Here is a 22,705-nt window from a genome sequence, read left to right on the forward strand (position 1 = left end):
ATTATTATTTGAAACAAGAGAATCTTATCTCGGAAGAAATTCATCTAGACCAACCTATTTACACGAATAAGAACACTGATGACTGGTGCGTTAAGTTTTATCATATTTAATGTTTAGTTATAAACAACAATCGACACTTGCCTGAAAATCGGTATAGGGAAAGCTTGAGCTTGACACAATAATGCAAAACTTTGACTCTTATGTCTCGTTACCGCCGATAGAGTGAAATCAGTAGAGAAGCTAGGTGGCTTGGAACTAACGGGTTCTGTAGAAAGTAACAGAAAATTAATAACGACTTACCTAAATACGGGAGTAGGGAACGCTTGCGCCTGACAGAGCAATGCAAAACTTTGTCCGATTTCTCTAACGAATATGCTCCCTTTGGAGTCAGTTGAAAAAGAAGGAGCTTTCGCACCAACAGGTTCTAAAAGAGGTTGCAATATGATCAAAATAAGACCTACCTGAATAATGGTTGGGGATACCCTTGAGCCTGGCAAAGCATAGAGCCTCCAGAATGAGCTTCTATTTCATAGTTATAAGAACTCGCGGAAGTAGGGAACGCGGGTGCTCTTGCAGTAACAGGTTCTAAACCGAGAAAACATAAACGAATTGATCATTCACTCACTTGAATATAGGAGGAGGGTGAGCTTGAGCCTGACACAAGAGAACGATAGGCTGTTGTATCACTTTCGTAAGAGTAGTGCTTTTAAATTCCAGAGAAAATGACGGTGCCTTCGACCCGATGGGTTCTGTGAGAGATATTTTTAATATCACTAAAGAATGTAATGTTATGTAATTCTTACCTGAATATTGGGACAGGAAACGCTTGTGCTTGGCATAAAAGAGCAAAGTCTTGACCAGTTTTACGCGTTATTCCAGAGAACTGAACGTCGTTCGAAAATGTTGGGGATTTTGAGCCAACGGGTTCTACAATTGAAAATATATGATATGATTTTGTCACCTGAACACTGGTACCGGAAAAGCTTGAGCCGGACATAGGATGTTTAAACTCTGGCCAGTATTCCTCATGTACCAAGAGAATTTATTATCAGTGGAAAACGTGGGAGATTTCGATCCGATTGGCTCTAAAATTATACAAATATTGTTAAATTACCTGAATATCGGGACAGGATGTCCCTGAGCCCGACAAAGCAAAGCTAAACTTTGTCCTATAGGTCTCTCTATAAACCATGCCAATCTGTCGTCAGTGGAAAATGTAGGGGGCTTCGAACCAACGGGTTCTGGAAATTTTTAGGATTAGTAAGTACGGCCATGTTCTCACCTAAATATTGGAACAGGATACCCTTGAGCCGGACATAACAGCGCAAAGTCCTGATTTAGCCGAATCTCAAACCATGCTAGTTTCGATCCGCTTGAAAATGAAGGGCTTTTGGTGCCGATTGGTTCTAAAAACATGAGTAAAATACCTGAATAAAGGGGCTGGGTATCCCTGTGCTGGACAAAGTAACGCGAAGCCCTGCTCAACGTTCTTTACATACCACGCCATTTTGAAATCCGTAGAGAATGTTGGGGCTTTTAGACCGACCGGTTCTAAAAACAAACGCGTCCTATTATAGTTGAGTATATAACTCACCTAAAAACAGGGACTGGAAAGGCTTGAGCCAGACAAAGCAACGTAACGCTGGAGTCCATCGCGAATTCCACAAACTCTATAGTTTTAGTCGGTACTTTTGGCGGGGCGCTATTAATAGGCTCTAGAAGAAAATAAACATAAATCATATTTATAAGATTACCTGGATAAGGGAACTGGGAAAGCTTGAGCGGGACATAGCAGCGTTACGCTAGCATTAACGACGGCATTGAAACCTCTACTATTATCCAATGTTGGAAACTTCGGAGGAACTCTTCCTACGGGCTCTGGACATAAATATAATTTTTTGTAGCTTTAAGAATTGATTTCTATTACCTGAATATTGGAACGGGAAAAGCCTGCGCGGGACATAGTAATGTGACAGTAGTACTCATAGTTACTTCGGTGATATCGATCATTTTTGTTGCTACTTTCGGAGCGGCGCTACCCAATGGCTCTAAGAACAAGTTACATAAGGGAATATTAAAATTCAAATCTATTTATATACCTGAAGGCCGGGGCAGGGTAAGCTTGAGCGGGACACAAGATAGTGACGCTATCACCTCCGTTAGCATCAAATGCACGACTTTTGTCGCCTGTAGTAAATTTAGGTGGAACGCGACCGACTGGTTCTGAGATAAAAAATGACTAATTTTGGTAGTCTGTTCCAATAGGTTTATTACCTGAATACTGGGACCGGGAAGGCCTGCGCTGGACATAATATTGTCAAGCTTGCGTTTTTTACAGCGCTGAAACTTCTTGAACTATCCATCGAAGGGAATTTTGGTGATACTCGCCCCACAGGCTCTAAAGAGATAACACTAATATAAATCAATGTACCTGAAAAGTGGGGCTGGAAACGCTTGTGCTGGACATAGCATTGTCACACAAGAGTTGGAGGAGAAAGTAAAACTGCGTCCAGTTTCAGTTGATGGAAATTTCGGCGAGACTTTGCCCATTGGTTCTGAATATATAAAAACGATATGAGAATTCAAAAATTACCTAAATGCTGGAGCGGGGAATCCTTGCGCAGGGCAAAGTAAAGGCACTCCGTCGCCCTGATTAGCAATAAAGGTCCTACTTATGTCTCCGGTAGGAAATTTAGGTGATACTCTCCCCATTGGCTCTACAACGTAAACGATCATGGAATTTATAGGTAAGTTATATCTGGCTCAGAATGCAGTATTTTAGTTGAAATTGCCTTACCTAAACATTGGGGCCGGGAATGCTTGAGCGGGACATAAGAGCGATATGGTTTGCTGACTGTCAAAGTTGAAGAGTCTACTTTTCTCTAAACTAGGGAATTTTGGTGAAACTTTTCCCATGGGTTCTGAAGCAAATGGAATTTCATTACAATCAATTTTTTGAAATAGTTATCTTTGTTATTGAAAGTACCTGAAAACCGGGACAGGAAACGCCTGCGCAGGGCATTGCAGAGCAAATGAATCACTTTTCTTGACTCCAATCATTGTTCCCATCACGACTGACGCAAATTTAGGCGGAACGCGCCCGACTGGCTCTATAGCAGTTAAAAAGAAATGATTGAAGATAAGATTACCTGAACAGAGGGGTTGGGAACGCTTGGGCGGGACACTGCAAAGCGTAAGAATCGCCTTTCGTAACTTCAAACATTGTTCCAGTCAATACAGACGCAAACTTGGGAGGTACACGGCCAACGGGTTCTAGAAACGATGATTATATTACTAGAATAGCAAAATGCCATACCTGAATACGGGGACAGGGAATGCCTGAGCTGGGCATTGTAATGTAAATGCCGACCCCGATGTGGTTACGAACATCATGCCAACTTGTGTTGTAGACAACCTAGGTGGCACGCGCCCTATGGGCTCTGAGAAATCACGCAAAACGACGTTAATGTGACTCTTACCGGTACATAGGTGCTGGGAAAGCCTGTGCTGCGCACAGTACAGAGAGGCTGGAGTGCTCGGTAAACTGGAAGCCACTTGTCGTTGATGCACTAGGAAACTTGGGAGGTACCCGGCCCACCGGCTCTGCGCATGTTGGGAGAAGGCGAGTTCACGAATAGAGGACGTACAATTTTACGAGTGGAGGAAAATAGACCCTAAAATACTCCTACTGACCCCTAAATATTGTATTAACACGCGAGTCAGGGCTCTGCAGGGTACCCTATCCCAACATTCAGGCAAGTATAATTCAATAAAACAAGATTAAAGACACAAACACTTCTTTGTGTCTTTAAACTTCAAAATAACATGAATACAATAAAAATAATCTTTTTAAAGAAAATAAAGATAGAAAGTCTAGTTTTAAGCTAAAAAGTTTTAGCGGGTCTACGCTGTCTATGCGTGAATAAAGATTATATTTATTGTATGAGGTACTAAGTATATTTATTTTTAATAATTAAAAGTTTGTAGAAAACATTCTCATCCAATGCGGATTGTGTGACGTGATGGAAGCAATCAAAACGCTGATTTTAGAGCATGAATGAACTATGAATGAGAGTATTTCCTATTTTTGTTATTAACATGTTTACAGTGAATAGTTTATGCCACCATCTTCTATATTTTTCATTTGCTAATTAAAGGGCCGTTACTTAAAATTAGACATTATATTATTAAGTGCAATACGTTGATGAAGAACTATTATCGAAAGTAATACTAGTTCTTATCTTGAAATATACTATTCACTGTGTAATATGAAATAAACAATAGTGCCATCAACATGTGGTCAAAAATTAAACATGAGAATATTAGTATCTATTATAAAGATTATGAACAAAATTAAAAACAATATTAAGAAAAATCTGAAGGAACGATAAAAAATGAATTGATGTCACTTTCATTAAATACTGTGTACAGTAATAAAAACAAAACACTCACCGGTAATGACAAGTCGTCCCTTGGTCGCAGATAGTCGGGTTTCACCAGTAAGCCTGTGCTTTGTTCTACATTGGTATGATTTGTATCCATCCTCGGGTCCAACATCACGAATATGCAATTCTCCAGATGGCAGTACAAGGTATTTACCCTCTGTCAAGAAAATAGATTCATGTTGCATTAAAACTGTTTAAATACATTATCAATAATATTTTATTAAGCAGATTTTTTGTTATTCAACGCAACTTAAGGTTACGATTTACTTAGAAATGCAATTACATGCACTAGCCTAAGGAAGAAGGATAAAGGATGTAGGTAGGCCGTGAGGCCCATGGAATCACGGGAACCCTTTTATAGGAACAAAACCCTAAACCCCTTACTGGAGTAGCCTAGCGACGTAGTCGTTGACAGATGGAAAAATATCTAATAGGCGTATTATGAGGATATAAGAGCACAAAGGCAGTAAATGCCTGAAAAAGAAATCACTGCGTACCGTCAACATTACTTGCTGAATCTAGTTTGATGTCAATTTCCTCCTCGCCTTCGCTGATTATCCAAGAAATGACGTAAACATACTCAGACACAAAACTTGGTATGTGGCATTTCAAAATAGCGCTATTGCCCCTCAAAACGTATTCTTCCATCAGATTCACGGCGTATGCCTGAGATACCACTGAAACAATATCGTCAAAAATGACCATAGGCGAAAGAAACATTTATGGGCAGCTGCAATTTAGTTTTACAATTTAGTATTTAGGATGTTAGGTTAACTTCGCTTTGGGAAATTGAGGATGTAAGGAACAAATACTACACTTTCATTCATTCAGTGTATACCTAGGTTAAAAGAAGCATCTATGTTTATTTCTTGCTCTTTTTCATCTTCAGATATTATCCAGGAATTTACAGACACATATTCAGAGACGAAACTTGGAATTTGACATTTCAGGATTGCAGCATTGCCTCGCAAAACGTATTCTTCCCAAAACTTCACGTCATAGGCTTGGGATACGACTGAAATCGTATTTATGAAATTTCAAATATCAGATATAGAAATATGCTTACAACATCCTACATGTCCAGCATAATTAACATATTTTTTTACACTGTCTACCTGACATATACCCGAAGCCCACCTTATGACACCGAAGGGATATATGGAAAGGACAGTGATGCCTTAGTAAATGTGCTCATGGTACCTAAATTGAATTCAGAATTTAAGTTTATCTCCGTTTCATCTTTATCCCCCTCTGATATAATCCAGGAAGTGACCGTGACATACTCGGTGACAAAACTTGGAATGTGACATTTAAGTATAGCGGCATTTCCGCGTAAGACATTTTCTTCCCATAAATTAACGGTATATGATTGTGAAACCACTGTAAACGTAATAATAACAATATGTGTATTGAAATAAACTCTTTTGCATTAAGGACAGTGTTTCCAGGAATTGGATAAGAGGAGATTGGTATTAGCTGTTTTCGGATACCTAAATTAAACGACTGATCTAGTTGGATTTCTATTTCATTAACTTCTCCTTCAGATATTATCCAAGACGAGACTGTAACGTATTCTGTTACAAAACTTGGAATATGACATTTGACGACCGCTGAATTTCCACGCAGAACATTCTCTTCCATCAAATTGACCGTGTACGCCTGAGATACGACTGAAATATTCAATAATTTATTGACGATTGGCTAAAACGACTACCTGCCGCATGATTATTAGGAAAGGAATGAAGGTTTATTCAAAATCACCAAGCAATCCTATTTATTAACAGTACCCAAATCGTTGGACTCTGCTTTGATTTCCAATTCATCGGTATCCCCTTCTGAGATAATCCAGGACGATACACTAACATATTCAGTGACAAATGTTGAAATATGACATTTAAGAATAGCTGCGTTACCACGTAGAACGCTTTCCTCCATGAGATTTACTGTATAAGCTTGTGTTACAACTGTAAATTTGAGCAAAATAACTTCTTAAAATTACGAATTAGAATATTATTTTGAGGATTAAGGACAGGATACTGAGAAGATAGTAGTTAGTCTAGTTTTGAAGTACCCTCTTTGCCAACGGTATCACTGTTTGTAATTTCGACCTCATTTTCTCCTTCAGAAATAATCCAACTTGCTACTGATACATATTCGGTTACGAAACTTGGAATCAGACACTTTACTATAGCAGAATTTCCTCGCAAAACGTTTTCGTCGACTAAGATTACTGTGTACGCCTGAGAGACAACTGAAAAACAAGATTCATTGGTAGGTATTTAAATGTCGTAGTATCAAGAAGAGGTCTTATTTACATCAAAATGAAATGGCGAATGCAAATCTATTGATTTAGAGACCACCACAATTTCAATTATATTATTATTGAAATTGTAGAAATTGACATAGGCGACTGTAGAATTGACGACACACAGTGACGAATTTTACAATACGGCATTTAATAATAACCTTGTTTCCACGTAAAACGCTTTGCGTTATGAAGACTCACAGCGTAAGCTGGTGTTACAGGTATGAATTAGATTGTAAAACCTGTAAGAGCTATTGATGTGAATAAGAGGATTAAGGACAAGGTACTTAGACGTTAGATTATCCAGATTTTAAGTACCCTCTTTGTCGACAGTATCATTGATTGTAATTTCGAGCTCTTTTTCTCCTTCGGACATTATCCAGGTTGCTACTGATACGTATTCGGTTACGAAGCTTGGAATCAGACACTTTACTATGGCAGAATTTCCTCGCAACACATTTTCATCGACTAAATTTACCGTGTACGCCTGAGAGACAACTAGAAAACAAAACTCCATTGTAGATATTTATATAATGCAGAATCGTGGACGAGCCTATTAATAACGATACTTTTCATATTAGAAATGTTGATATTTACTGAGATTGTGTCAATTTGAATACGACTACTAAGACTTATAAGTGACAATATTAATTAGAGGATGAAGGACAGGATGCTAATTCGCTATCAAGTTATCTCTACTTTAGGTACCCTCTTTATCAACAGTATCATTGATCGTAATTTCAACCTCATCTTCTCCTTCAGAAATTATCCAGGCTGCTACCGATACATATTCTGTTACGAAACTTGGAATAAGACATTTTACGATTGCAGAATTTCCTCGCAAAACATTTTCTTCGACTAAATGAACGCTGTAGGCTTGAGACACAACTAGAAGCAAAAACAATGCAAGTGATATTCGGTTATGCAATTAGGAAAAGGGCGAATTTACAATCGAATGCAGTGGAAAGGATTAGAGATTTACACGATTCCAATTTTGATTGAAGTAGAAATACCGTAATTTGTATTTAATGTGTATTCTCCTTCCTCGGTATCGTGCCAAGAAATAACTTGGACATGATCAGATACAAACGATGGTAAATGACACTTAAATACTGCAGCATTCCCTCGAATTACATATATGTCGTAGACTTGCGATTCGTAGAACTGATTGACCGCTGAAATATTATTCATACAAAGATTTACACTTGTGCGTTTAATATTGATGATTTGATGATTGACTCCGACGTGGGGATTCAGTGGAGTGCGGATAGGAACAATTGGGGCCGTACGACGCTCACTATTACCATAATTGCCCTGTGTGCGGTTGAACGAAAACCCAGAGAGAGATTCTTCATCTGTCACCCACTCTACTACGTTAACGTAATCCGCAACGAATGATGGAATAGAACATTTGACTATTGCGGAATTGCCTCGTAGAACATCTTCGTCAATAACTCGAGGCTCATATGATTGATGTACCACTGCGGACGTTATGAAAAGACTATTTACGTTAATAATAAAGAATTACGTTAAAATGCATCAAACGGATAACAGGAAACCAGGAGACGGGAATAAAGATTCTATGAGACCATCCACTACCATCGTTAAAGTTAAACTGTTCCTCAGCTGATACTGTGTCATTGTCCATTATCCATGCCACAACATGAACAAAGTCCGCAACAAATGAAGGTACGATGCACTTCAGAATAGCCGTGTTGCCTCGTAAGACGAATTCGTCGTTGACTCTAGCCTCATACGTTTGAAGTACAGCTGTGACAATTGACATTAAAAAGGATTAAGGAGGAGGATTTTCTCTTTTAACGAGAAATTACCCTCGTTGTTGCCGGGATAATATGTGCCCCCTTCGCTGTCCATCCACATTTCAACATATACAAAGTCTGAGACAAAACTTGGCACTTCGCATTTCATGATAGCTGCGTTACCACGAATCACGTACTCGTTGTCAGCTTCGGCTTCAAAAGGCTGTGATACAACTTAACAAAAACAAAGAGGATTAAAATTGGATGGGAATAGTGGTGATGAAGAAATATTTTAAGATGTACCCGTTGCGGCGTTAGTATTGTTAACTGTAAGGATTTGTCCATCATCCATGACCCAGGCTTCAATGTAAACGAAGTCGCTAACAAAGGACGGAATCTTGCAGTGAACAATAGCTGCGTTCCCTCTAATCACATACTCATTTTCGGCTTCGGTCACGTAATACTGTGATACGACTGAAGAATAACAATCATATATTTATGGGTTGGAATGGTTCGAGGTGTAAGGAAACGTTGTAGGGAAATAAATAATGTTTTAAAGAGGCCATTGTACCGAGATCGCCTGAGTGAGTAATCTCTTTGCCTTCTTCATCAATCCACGCCTCTACTTTTACAAAATCAGCGACAAAAGAGGGAATGGAACACTTCAAAACTGCAGCATTTCCACGTATTACATATTCGGTGAGAATCTCAGCCTCATAGAACTGATTCACAACTGAAAGAAGGGTTTTCATAGTTGACTTGTATTGGATTATGGTATAGGAGCGGAATTAGGATTAGATGAAATAGTTTTATGAATCGGATGTACCGATGTCATCGGTTGGCAAGTATTCGCCGCCATCAGAGTCGACCCAAGCTTCTACTTTTACAAAATCAGTTACGAAGGACGGAATGTTGCATTTAAGCACAGCGGTGTTTCCTCTAATTACATATTCTGAGACTACTTCAGCTTCGTAGTATTGTGTTACAACTGTAATAAATGAATTTGATAGCATTTCTGTATAGGATCATAGGATTCGGACACGGTAGAGATTTAGGAAGCAGACGTTTTTGTTACTTCTTAAGTAGTACCATCTCCTTCCTTATTCCCTTCATGAGTAAAGGAATTGCCAGCTTCGTCGTGCCAGGAGATTACATTTACGAAATCACCCACAAATGAAGGGATGGAGCATTTAAGAATGGCAGAGTTCCCACGAATCACGTATTCATTATTTACTTCTGATTCGTACTGCTGTTGTACCACTGTGGAAATATTATCATTGTAATTGGCATAAGCATGTTATTGCGGAAAATAGGATAAGGAAGTGGCTGGGAACGCTAAGACGGTAAAGGATTAACCGTAGTTCTCGCCAGGAAGGAAGTCTTCATTGTCATCAGTGTGCCAAGAGAGAACTTCGACGAAATCGGCAACAAACGATGGGACCTGACACTTGAGCAAGATACTGTTTCCCATGATTACATATTCCTTGTTGACATCAGTATCGTATTGCTGGGCAACCACTTATACGTAAACAAAAAAGAATAATATAAACAAGACGTCAGAGCAACAAGTAACGCTAGCAGTTCTCACAATAAAAGTCGCCTGAAATGTTTAAAAGTACACAAAAGTATGACACAATTATCAAAGTTATACATTTGTTATTTTTCGTTTGTTGTACAGACGATTTGTGCTTACTCTGTAATTACATGTATTATTTTCAACATTATCAAGAGTATTCTCCTGTTTAAAGTGTGAAATATTTTTCTAGGAGTAAGTACCCATCGTTTATTATAAAGGTAGAACTATCTGTAAAGGTAGAATAATCTGTTGAAAAAAAGTTCCACAGACGGTCAAAGGCCTCTTCTCATTCGGAGAAGGAACACTCATAAATCACTCCGGCCGCTTACTGCGGGTTGGCTATTTCAGTTTATTGTATCCAGTTTTCATCATGTTTCCCTTCACCGTTAGTTAGCTAACGGCTTGTACGATGTAGTGCATGGAGTGTTCAAAATAAACGGGTTTCTTTATGGTTATAGTGCAGTTAACAACTCAGAAGGAACTGATCTCATTATTTTTATCATGTAAACATAATGCAGCATAATAGATAATGCTATTTATAACGGAATCGATTATTCTGGACGTTTGATCATTTAATTGACTGTATTTGACCTCGTGTCATAAAGGGCAGCGCCCTATCGTGGTCAATCAAGCTTTATGAAGCTTAACAACTACTACAGATGTCAGCCATCGTATTGGGGCATCTCTACGTAATTTAAGTACCGTATCAGCTTTTAACGCTGTCGTAGACCTCATAAATAAACCCGCTTAATTAGATAAACTGAACATAATTATTGACACGCCCTGTAAGGCGCGGAGTGAAAATACATCGCCCACGATCTCATAAAGTACAACTGTGGAACAAACAAAACTTAAACAAACTATTCCCTTGTAATTTTGGGGGTGGATAATTAAACATTGTTTGTGATCAAATTACGGATTATTCTACGGCAAACAAAAGATTACTTACTCGTGTTACTTAAACAAACATTTATCTATCAAATAACTAACGAAGATGTGATAAGTTCATAAATAAACAAAAATGTCTAAGCGTTAATTGATATAGATATAGCGCGCGTCGTGTAACCCATTAAAAATATTTATAAATCATGTCATGTGTCATAGAACTTTATGGTAGCTCCTTGAACGCGTGTTCGTTGAGTTTTGTTGTAACACAATATTGTACTTTATGAGATAAGACCGTAACCTTAATACCTTTAGCGGTTGGTAGTAAACTTCGTCCGTTAGACATTTAAATTACCATTGTTACATGTGTGAGCATAATGTTAATTTATATTTTGTCTTTAACGGACGAAGCTCTAAGAATGTAAGTTTAGGAATTTGTAATGTTATGCTAATGTTGCTTACCGGCTCGTACGTTGACGTCACGGGAATGAATGGTGCCGACCGAGTTGCGTGCAAGACAAGCGTAAACCTGAGCATGAACTTCTTGACGGTAATCCTCGGCGCGGAAAGGCGGGAAGAGGAGGTTTCCGTTCGCCTGAACCTGAATACAAGACAACAAGGTTACATAAAGGGAAAGTTCTTGCAAATATGAAAACTTTATTAAAGTATTCAGTCTTTAGAATTTTATTCTTCCCCTTTTTTCGTCCTAAAGGGAAAGAAATTCATGAAATAGTAGGTCTCAATAAACTTTGAAAATATAGCTAGACCTTTTATAGGATCTAAATTGACTAGTAGGTACATGTCCAGATAGAGCGGTAGTCCCCTTTAATTTTTATCGGCATGTTACAATGTGTTTGCACTTACACACATTCCTGTAAGATGCGCTAGATTTCGTAACGCGGTGCAATGAAGCACGCGCCGCACATGCGGGCTTTTATTGTCGTTCGTTGCTAGGCAAGGCATGCAGTCCAATCGCAAAACAACAACAAGGTACTTAAATTTGTGTTCAGATTCGACAAGAGACTTTTAGTCGATCAAACGACGTCACTGAATGAAGAGCGGGTGATAAGGACCAACCACGAATTTTAGTTTGACCTTTTTCATTTAATGTGAAAAAACTTCGTTTGTTTGGCTCAGTAGTTTTTATTTGAATTCGATTATGTTTTTAGACAAATAGATTTCGAACTAAATTTAATTCGGTAGCTTTAATGTCCGTGTCTCACCTGTCGCAATCCGGGGACATCACCAACAGCGGTTCCATCAGCTCGCACCCAAATGATGTCGGGGGTCGGGGATCCACGCGCCGCACATTCAACAGTCGCTCCGGTCGTGTTGCTGAAGTCCACTCGGTTAGCCGGTTCTTTCATGAATATCGGTCCTATAGTCTCGTCCTCGCATAGCACTGACCCTGCGAATAAAAGTGATGTTGTAAAACTGCACTAATATAAAAGTATTTAGTGCTATCTCATGGTATTTTATTTATATATTTTAAACGTTGATGGAACTTTCTGTTATTTTACTAAAAAGCTCTATACTGTCGTAATTGGCTAGCCACTTGGGATAATTGCTGAAAATAGATGATGCTCAAGAAGCTGCACTACTCGAAGTGGATTAGTATTTACTACTTTGCAATAAGAATTCCAAGCCATGATTATTGTAAATTTTAAAACACACACCAAAGCCCTTTGTTGGCTTGGACGTATATTAAAATTTCAACCATCCAATTTAATTGTTAATTCGCTGGCATCCTTACACACAAACAATGACGTAATGTCTATTTATTACCGCTTATATGATTACTTAATTGCCTCGGATGTTTATTAAGAATTTTGTTTCATTTGTCTCACAAATAGTGAAAATAATTAATTTTAGTTAAGGCAAATTACTGAAGCTTTTGTTTTTATTACAGGAGGATAAATTGGATGTGGTAGAAAACAACCTACTTAAAACCTACGCATGTTGTAGTAAATTACATACAAAATATGTTACAAATCCTATACGTATGTAAATCTGAAAACATGCTTTAAAATGAATCAACTTGTTTCCTTTATACATTTTGTCAAAGCAAGATTTTTTGCGGCGCTACACAAATAGGAATCTAGGAGCTGTGCTCAGTACTAGAGGGACTGCATCCTCGACCCAGTTCAAAATGAAGCCTGAAAAAATAATCCGGCACAAGTGACGCGTCTCATGCCACGTCTCCCTACTTCACTAGATGAAGAGCGCGAGAGTGACACTAACTAAATGTTAATTAGTGACCCCATTAGGTCAACTTACTGTACGGCAAATGTTCGTCTACCCTGTGTTACATTTTGAACTAGAAGACGGTAACGTTTTTGAAGTTTATTACACTCTTAATTGAACAAATTTGACATTGCCCCCCAAAATTTTCTCCATATACGTATATATCTATTAGTCCTTTTTGGGAAATTTTTAGGAAGTGTTAAATAAATAATTATACTTTTCGCAAATAGAAGTCGATTCATACCAAAAAGTTTTTAACGGACAAAATTTTAAAACCCAATTCGAAAACGTTGTCGAAACACAAAAAATAGCAACAAAGAGAACAAAAAGGCGAGGGCGTGCTGCGTGCTTGCGACAGATGTGCGCTAGCGCACGCTCCTGATTGGTCGGTCCCACGACAGATGTGCTTCACATCATAACCTGAACGCAGGATGCTGATTCAACCAAGATTTATCACACTTGCGATTTCTAGCAAGTCTCTACAAAAATAATAAGGATTGATTCATTTATGAGTAATACAATATAAATACAATGTATCGTTTTAAAAGTAGTAGTATGATATGAGTCGTATTATTAGGTCATTGGGTTATTTATTCTAAATCGAGTTTTAAAGATAAAAAAGCAATAATTTTAAAAATAACGGATCCTAAATGTTCTAGACAGATTACATCTCACTTCCTCTTTAGTTTCTCCTTATTCCTCACCTAAATTATATTTTTGGTAATTTCCTAGTAATCGCTTATGATTTATCGCCAGTTTCGTTTAATAATATACCTTCATTTCGCACATGTTTATGTGTTTATTATCTACGATATTGATAACGCGATAACGCATCGACGATCAGTGTCAATCGCCACTTTCATTTATGTTTATAGTACACAATTTAATGGATGCTTTTAAATCAGAAGTTACCAGCTATACTTAGTTATAAATAGATACAAACAGTTATAACAGGTGCTAATCTATCAACAGTTTTTCTAACAAAAGAGAATTGTTCTTAAAAAAACACAGGTAAAATGAATTACCAACACGCAGGTACAATCTGATAGAAATAAGAAGTGCAAGTGAGATCTCATTTAAAACCAAGTTTTAAACCCTATAAAAACAAATGCAATTTATTTCCCTTATCGACACATAGGCACTCGTATGTGTTATAAAATACAAATTAATCGGCTGTATACTTAAATTACGCTGCTCCAGTTCTTGAGGACCCAGGGATCGTTAAATGATATTCCAAACTTAATTCCATGCGAATATAATTCATTCTTCATTTATATTTTCGTAGCCTATATCCATCCAATTTTCTAAGAAGGAAACACAGGTTACATCTAGCTTACAAGCAAATGTGTTCGGATGGTACAAGGGTTTAAGGGCGGTATTGCAAATACAATTATTATAATAACTTTATTTGTTTTGGTCATTATGAACGATACTGGACCTGGCTAATATGCATGTCCATGAGCGGGAACCGTGATGGGCTTTACATACAAACACTGTTTTACTAATGCTCAGTAAACCTATTGTACTTATACAGGTACAATTATTGTGTCCTTTCGTGACTTCCTTGACGTGCCGTGATGGCTAGAACTGTTTGGGAAATGTTGTGCATTAAAGGACATTGAACTATAAATCATTATCAACAACTACATATCAAACAATTGAAGAACAAACAACAAAAGAACCTGCCGTAAAAAGTTCAAGGTAAGACTAAATTCGGTGAGTGTTGGCATGCTTATGTGAGCATCATCAAGGCTAGCAAGGTTAATTACTTTCATTGTTGAAGTTTTTGAGTTAAACTGGCTTATAAGCTTAACTTAAAAGTCGGAATAAATACCTATAGACAAAGTTTTAGATTCTTCCGTTCCGTCTCGTATTTTTGCAATCAGTCCAGTCATTTGTTTTTTGAATATGTGACGTCTTGTCTAAACTATTTATTCTAGTCCGAACGTTAGTTCAATATCATGTATTCCGAGACCGCGGCAGTCGCACTCGCTTGCCATTAGATCTCATCGCTTAGTGCACATGCAATGAGCCATCCTCATTTCTAAGACATTAAAACGCTTCAAGTGTCGCTCAGACGTGAATTTCACTACCATCATCTGATCTTAATGATTTATACTCTCTTATGGATTACATGCACCTTAGAATTAGATCTACCAACTATTTTCATTTGCCTCTGGAAAGTTTTAGGAATCCTGTCAGAGATACCTCACCCACTTCGACCTTCCCAATCAATTGGCGTGTCAACAGTTCGGATAATCACCTTGCAGTCACAATTGATCTAACCTCATCAGTTAAAGCTATGTCATTGGCATCCTGCACAAGGATTTGGCTTGATGTAGACATGGCACGTCTGAAGTTCCCTCGTAGAGTAATTCGGACCGGAGTTGAAAATTTAAGATAACGACGTCCTGTGCGATGGCCTACTTCTACTTTGCACCACAATAGATTGACCTCAGAAAGTACCGCTTAGAAGTTCGTAATTCTTGTCTATACATTCCAGAACCGCATACACATTCCATAATGTATATACGATGCCGTGTCGGAAATAACGATCTAAACTACGAGTGCACGTTACTGTCGTGAAGTGCACTCTCGACCTGACACATGACCTTTATGCCACAGTAGTTACAATTTGTCTCGACTGGTGTCGTCGGCCCTGTATGATATACTATATTGAGGAAAGGCAATCTATCTCGATTAGATTACCCGGGTTAAATGCAACTTAGAGGTTAATAACTTTATTACGATGAGCGTTCGAGTTCGTTTTAGTCTTAGAATTGAGGCATTGGAATATGGGTACAATACGCACGTAGCGATAGGAATTTAGAATCTTCGTTCATTTATTAGTCACTTGAATCTTACATGTGTGTAATAACATCGAACAACGATTGTAGATTGTTTTAAATGAACTCTAAACAAGCCCATTTAAACCACTACATTTAATTAAAACCGTCCTATATTTACGTGCCTAAATTAGTAACAAGGATCTTATCTGGATACGTAAGTAGCGTTGAAGAATTCCAACGGAGTAATACACGGTGTCGAGAATTCCAAAAACTAAACGGTATGTCGCGCGTCAACTTGCTTTGATTTGAATTCCTAATTTAGAAAACAATCAGACGTTCGGGTAAGTGTGAACGGAGTATATTACGACTCTTTTTATTATGAAAATAGCATCGATTAGTAGTCGATGGACTAGACATGTTCAGCGTGATTAACAGGCAAATTATCGATGAGCTGCACGTCTCGTGTTTCGGTAACGCTAATTCTTTTAACATTGTGTAATTTACAATTGCTGACATATTACTTTGATGTAGGTATCGAAATTCCCTGTAAACTCGATACGAATGAACAGCAGTTTATTATAAACAAACTTATATGACTAAGTGTTATGAATATTTTCCATTCTATGAACTATAAAATTGCTTGTGGTCGTTGACCCGGTGAAATTCCTAGTTGTCGGCTGCCAACGTATTTATATTATCATCATCTATCCTTATCTTTTGTTGCTCAACGTCTTGCAACACCATTCATGCTAGTGTAAAAGCTCGCCCGAGCCCGACGTTACCCGGAAACTTTACATTGTTTTCTCGTGTTTTGTAAGAAGTCACGCATTATTGAATGGCAAGTAGTGAAATAAGTTTTTGAATGAACAGGTTTTGTTTGAAACCATGTAAAGTGAACCTTGGTGTAACTTACAACAATGATGGTATTCTATTACATTGACCTAAAAAAACTTACATATACAAAAGGATCTGATCAAAAATTAAATCCAAAATATCCTTGATGGATAATGCAGGTGAAACATGTAAACTATGTGTTTTACGATTGTATCAACAGTACAAATTGTATTAGACCACAATAGCTACACCGGCAGTTGTCATTCTATTGATACAGTTGCATTACGTAGAGTCAGAGATATGTTTTTCATTTTGTAGAGGATGTAACTGACCTTTTCAAGATTTAAAAACTCAGTATTTACATCGGGGCTTCCGTGGATAGCAACAATTGAATGTCCCTTCTTGCCAAATGTTCTATCAATGTAAGGGTTCATAGAAAACACTGGTATGTGTGAAGATGTCATGTTGCTTATCAATACAAAATGTGTTGACTTTTAACTAATCGTTTTCTTTTGACGTTAATGATGGACGACGGCGAAATTTCATGCAGCGTCTGTTCGATCTGGCCATGCAAGAAAGCTCCGATGTAAATAATGGGAACTTTAACATTTTGGAAAGGTTGGTTCTATACTTTTCATATTGATAATTATATACATTAAGGTATATGTATGGCTAGCTTATGTAAAAAGACTTTAATAGTAACAGTGGAACAGTAATTGAATAACAAAGACAAACAATAGAACGTATGTAAAACAATTGATTCTTTAGAACAACTTTACGTTACTTGATTGGAATAGTTTACAAGTTTGACTGTAGTAACGTAAAGTACTTAGTATTGCTATTACGGTAGCTAATCATTCATCCTCCAAATGAGAGGTTTTTAGATCAACGATAATCTAGATACCTAGTTTATAAGATTTTTTGGGTAATAATAGATAGAATATGAATAAGAATAGTTGAAGACATTTTGGGAATTGATTCAAGTGGCTTGTTGACGAACAGTTACAATAAAACTCAAAAATAGTTTATGGCTGAGACTTCGAACCTTTCCTAGTGGTTAATTTAACGCCCAACCCAAGCATAACAAAGCTTGGACTGTCTGCAAAGTTTTTTCATTTTAACGGGTTGGCTTACAAGCTGGCGATCATTTTTTTAGTGGTTCTGCGTGAAAACTTCAGATAAACTAAAGATTTAACGTTAATCTCTTTCAATACTTTAGATTTATCAACATACTTTATCTTAAGTAAGAGAAATGTGTCATATTGCCCTATTATTTATTTTTTATTAAAATTGTTTACTGGTCCTACATAACTTGACAATAGACAACTTAACGACAGATAACCAACTTTTTTACTTCATTACTAAATTGTTGAACTAATGTAAAAATCGATCGATCCATTATAGAAGGCTAATAGTACGATGTTTAATTGAAAGCCCATTTTTTACCTGTATTTAGATAGAAATCATCATAAATTATCAAAGGAAAGAAAATATATCTATTTGTTTATATTTAAGTATTTGGTTGTTAATATATTTGTGTTTATATATTTCCGTAATAAAATGTAGATCTGACAGCGCATCAGTCTACAGGCAATGTTCTGTACGCCATAAAAATAAACAACTAAATGTTTAAAATAATATAAACTAATCGAATTTGATGTTATGTTTACACTGACCTGAAATAACACGTTAGCAGTTGACCGAAATAGGAAATAAAAACAATAGCAAAACGAAAAAAATCGCCCGTTCGATTTCCATAATGAAACCATTTAATTCATTCAACCTTTTTTCTCTCTTTTAAAATCATGGGTCGAAATCCTTTTTGCGTGTTCTTTGAGAAAGAAGTAAAGAGCAAAATATTCCATGATTTTAAGTAAAGTCGTCTACTTAGCCTTTTGGAGAGCCAATCCGCTTTTATGAGATGTCCCATCATTATAACTGGAGGGCTCTTGATTCAAAAATAAAAATAGAATCCTGTGGTATCCTTGTGAGGTTTATTTTCTCCGCCGTGATTTATAATAAGCAGGAACATGCTTTATAGTATTTAAGACTAGACTAAGAAGATAAATCCGTTTAAGGATATTGAGAAAATGGTATAACCGTTTGTATTTACCAAGGCCAATCCTCTGACACATATCCCGCTATAGAAGCCGAATGAGTCATTATTCTCAACTTTTAGCAAGTGTTGACATTACTTCACACAAGTACAAACGTTTATAGTACAGTAACTCCATATTAAAATAGTAAGTATGCATAGAAATAGAAGATCGTATTGAAATATTGGAGTCACGGTCGTGACCTTCGCGCTTCGAAAGGCCAATGTTCTGCAGTTTGTGTTAAACCTAGCATTTATTTTGAACCTGACGTCCTCGCCCACGCGTCTCTTTACCAGTTCGATTAAACCAGCTCTATAAAGTACTATGGACGCTAACGGCCGTTCCTTGATAGCCAATTAACATGAAAAAACAGTAGCAATTAGTTGTACTATGAATCATCTAAGTACGGATGACATAAATGATTTTGCAGCTGCACCTAGTTTGATAGTGCATGTTCACCTATCTTTAGTTAACTATGGTTAAGAATGACTACTCATGGTTGGTTTTTAAACACAAAATCTAGTCGAGCCAAAACTTTATGATTAAAAGCTTAAAACTTTTAAATAACGTTATTGGCCTATCAAATATTTTACCTATTGTGGTAAAATCTGACATAGAAAATGTAAGAATTTGACTAAGTTGTATTCAATAAAGTATGCTTACAAAGCAGTCGGTGCGCAGTTGTTATTGCCAGCCGCATTTGGGGAATTAAATTGGGGCTTCCGATTGCTTTGTGCGTCCGGCACAAAAAAACACACGACCACTCTACTTCTGCATGTTGGTGTTAAAGGACGACGGATGTATTTATTACATAAAAAACTGATGTTTTAAGTCTATTCTAAGTATTATTAATATTTGAGGACTATTTTAAGCATTTAAGGGGCCGATTTACATTTCAATCTTGGTGGTTTGGTAACAGCTCAATCAGCTCTGACAAGTTTTTTTATAACGATTCTGATAGTCTTAATATGTAGTTTGTTTAGTACGCTAGATAATTGGCTAACACAGTGTATTTCTCTCTCACACTCGTGAATGTTTGATTATAAATTTTGGACAGGGTCATAAACAGCGTTACGTGCGAATATAGGTTCGTTGCCCGGGCGCTATATCGACCCGTGACGTCAAGCCGCGTCCTCCCGCCGCGTGGGGTGGACGGTACCCCAATGCTGACGATACTGACGGTATTATACGCATACGCTCCACTCCGTAATTCAACGGTATCAGTAGTAGTTGTATGCAAACAATGTTCACAATAGCTGTTATGGTCACTGGTAGTAAATACTATAGTTAAACTCTAACTAAGCTCACCTCTGTTGGTACTACGAGATTAGATATAACTATGTTCTTAATGGCTTCTCGTACCTGGGTAATAGTCGTTAAAATGCGTAAACTCTGGCTTTAGGCGATTTATAAGGTGAACTTTTTGCATTATTTTTCCATCTTACAAAAATTTCAGTTTTTTTTACTCTATATTGAATCCTTAAAAGAATGAACGTCGAGACAAAGAAACTGCTATTTAACTCACCTATAGCGGCCAGTGCCACGAGGGCAGTGAATCCAATAAACGCCATTTTATCACTTCGACACTTCACAGTACACTTTTTTTTATTTTCCACTATTCAAAAACAACTGGAACGGTTCGCCGCGATGCGGCTGGGCTTTGCCCGGATCTGTAAGAAAAAGAAATACAGTTAAAATACCATATATTAATCCACTTAAAAGGAAAAACAATACATAATAATACAATAATTGCAAGTACAAGTAGAGGCTACGCATAAATAGCTACTTAGTTATAATAACAGCAATTGTTTTTATTGCAGCATTACGTAAAGGCTTTCGACACTGATTGTAACTTTATACAAAGAAATGTTTAAGTTTCTTTAGAGTATAGAGTCTTTATTATGAACTCGAATAACTGATAAGTTTTTATTTATGTCTGGACTAATCAATAGATGAAAGTTTATCCTTGATATATCAGTCAAAGCAACAACGAAACTGAAGAGATAACTATCAATTTCATTGATGCAATTAATATATATTTAACCGAATCCAAACATGATCTTATAAAATAAACCGCTTTAATAGCAACAGATTTATAAAGGAATTTAAATCATTTTTAGATCGACTGATAAAGCTACCTTTCTTCGTTTAGTTTTAGTTCAAAATCGGATGCCCGAAGACGCCCGACGAATGGATATCGAACAAACCGAACTTACATGAATTATAGTTAGGTAGAGCCAGTCTAGACTGCACGACACTAGACTGTGGGTACAGTCGGCAACAAAAATATATGAACACTGTCAGATTTACAAGGGTCAAGTATAGAATGAAATACGAGAACTCAGACCTGGAATTGAGAAACAAACAAGTGAAGCTAAGCAAGTTTAAGCGTCAATATAATAGAATGTCAAGCGACAGATTTGACTTACTTTTGCTAACCATACTTATTATAGACTTTCTTGAAGTGGGAAAAGTAAGTAGGTACAAGTATCAATACTTGTATTAAATTACAATAAAGAATTAAATGAAATTTATGGGAGACAATAGACAAAAAATGTAGAAGGAGGAAGAGCGAAGAAGAGAGATCTTTACCCAGTAGTGGGACATTTGTGGCTAGTAATAAATCCATAAAAATCGTAAGAAGATGTAGATAATAAGTTCAGTTGGTATGCAATACTCTGATAAGCTTAATGTATTCAAACAAAATGTGATGCAAACAATGGCAATGCCTACTATGTAGCCGTTTTCCATACACGGAGGAATTATGGTGTCAACTATGACTCAAGACAGATACTTATTGGTTAAGGTTACAATAGACACCTATCTTGTATACCATAACGTATTTCCTGCATTCTAATTAAAGAATCTCAAAGCCGTAGAGTGTAATCCGACAGTATCCTTAAAGAATGGCAATAAAAAGTTTTGTAATGGGGTCTTTGATCTTTGTAACAAGGGAACTTCAAGTACACTTCGAACTCTTTGTATATAAACCTGCTTACTCGTTTTTTTAAAGGACCTCACACCTGTTTTGACCTAAATATCCTGTTATATCCTTACGAAAAATCTAACTAGTTCCATAATGGCTGGGGGGCCGAAACAGGGCGGAACTACGGTCAGTCACGCAAGGATAAACCAATTTGGTTTATGTAACGCGCACACACTCCCTTGTTACGTTAATGCACTTTTACAGTTTTCTACTTCAACAAGCAATGGACAATTGGTCAATAGCTAAAAAACATAAAATATGCCAGAACCGATTTGCCGGCAGCTGTAGTTGAATTTTGAGTTCAAGGGCGTTCAACCCTGTTTCTTTATTTAATCATATATCAATTGTTAGTTCTCCCGTTCATCCAATTTATTTAAGAGGGGAGTAGTAGTTTGGGATTAAGAGGATTAACAGATGGATTCCGTAATTACTTTAGTTCCTGTTCGGATGGACGGAGTTTTACCTGCTATATTTAGTTCGGACTTAGCGTGGCACAAATTCAGAATGAGATAATTTAGTTATTTAATATTGCACGTCCTAAAGCAAGTAGTCTGGTATACGCTTAGGGATAAGAAATTTTTATTACAACCAGACATGTAAATAGGTTTCAACCTCATGCATAAACAATTATAATTCTTAAAGAACTAGTACTACTGAGCGAGCTACATTGCATGTGTCCTCCAAGTGGCACAGTTCACTCGCTACAAGTTACAGACCGACTAAATACATCCAACACTTGAGAAATGACGATGACATCACCGCGTCAATTTGTGAACTAACTCAAT

The 22,705-nt window shown here is 37.1% G+C and overlaps 1 protein-coding gene across 50 annotated transcripts in view; it reads right to left on the reverse strand.

Moving 5' to 3' along the window:
- Positions 1-22,705, reverse strand: part of LOC113497647 (Down syndrome cell adhesion molecule-like protein Dscam2) — a 54,059-nt gene that overhangs the window by 26,882 nt on the left and 4,472 nt on the right. For 12 of the 50 annotated variants that reach the window (XM_026877255.1, XM_026877290.1, XM_026877297.1 and 9 more), the window contains exons 2-6: positions 20,460-20,604; positions 12,195-12,379; positions 11,434-11,572; positions 4,943-5,122; positions 4,453-4,602 (exon numbers count right to left, since the gene is read on the reverse strand). In XM_026877255.1, the coding sequence (XP_026733056.1) occupies positions 4,453-4,602; positions 4,943-5,122; positions 11,434-11,572; positions 12,195-12,379; positions 20,460-20,505 (700 nt within the window). In that variant the 5' untranslated portion in view covers positions 20,506-20,604. Of the gene's footprint in view, positions 1-141; positions 266-461; positions 586-625; positions 750-803; positions 928-1,114; positions 1,242-1,282; positions 1,407-1,427; positions 1,552-1,594; positions 1,716-1,927; positions 2,049-2,593; positions 2,718-2,797; positions 2,922-3,149; positions 3,274-4,452; positions 4,603-4,942; positions 5,123-5,935; positions 6,116-7,763; positions 7,926-8,054; positions 8,232-8,349; positions 8,521-8,582; positions 8,745-8,813; positions 8,985-9,081; positions 9,244-9,336; positions 9,499-9,599; positions 9,771-9,866; positions 10,029-11,433; positions 11,573-12,194; positions 12,380-20,459; positions 20,605-22,705 lie in introns of those variants that run through there. The other 38 variants (XM_026877269.1, XM_026877279.1, XM_026877277.1 and 35 more) reach the window with 33 other exon arrangements.

Source organism: Trichoplusia ni, chromosome 9 (assembly GCF_003590095.1).
Source record: "Trichoplusia ni isolate ovarian cell line Hi5 chromosome 9, tn1, whole genome shotgun sequence".
NCBI classification, from domain to species: domain Eukaryota; kingdom Metazoa; phylum Arthropoda; class Insecta; order Lepidoptera; family Noctuidae; genus Trichoplusia; species Trichoplusia ni.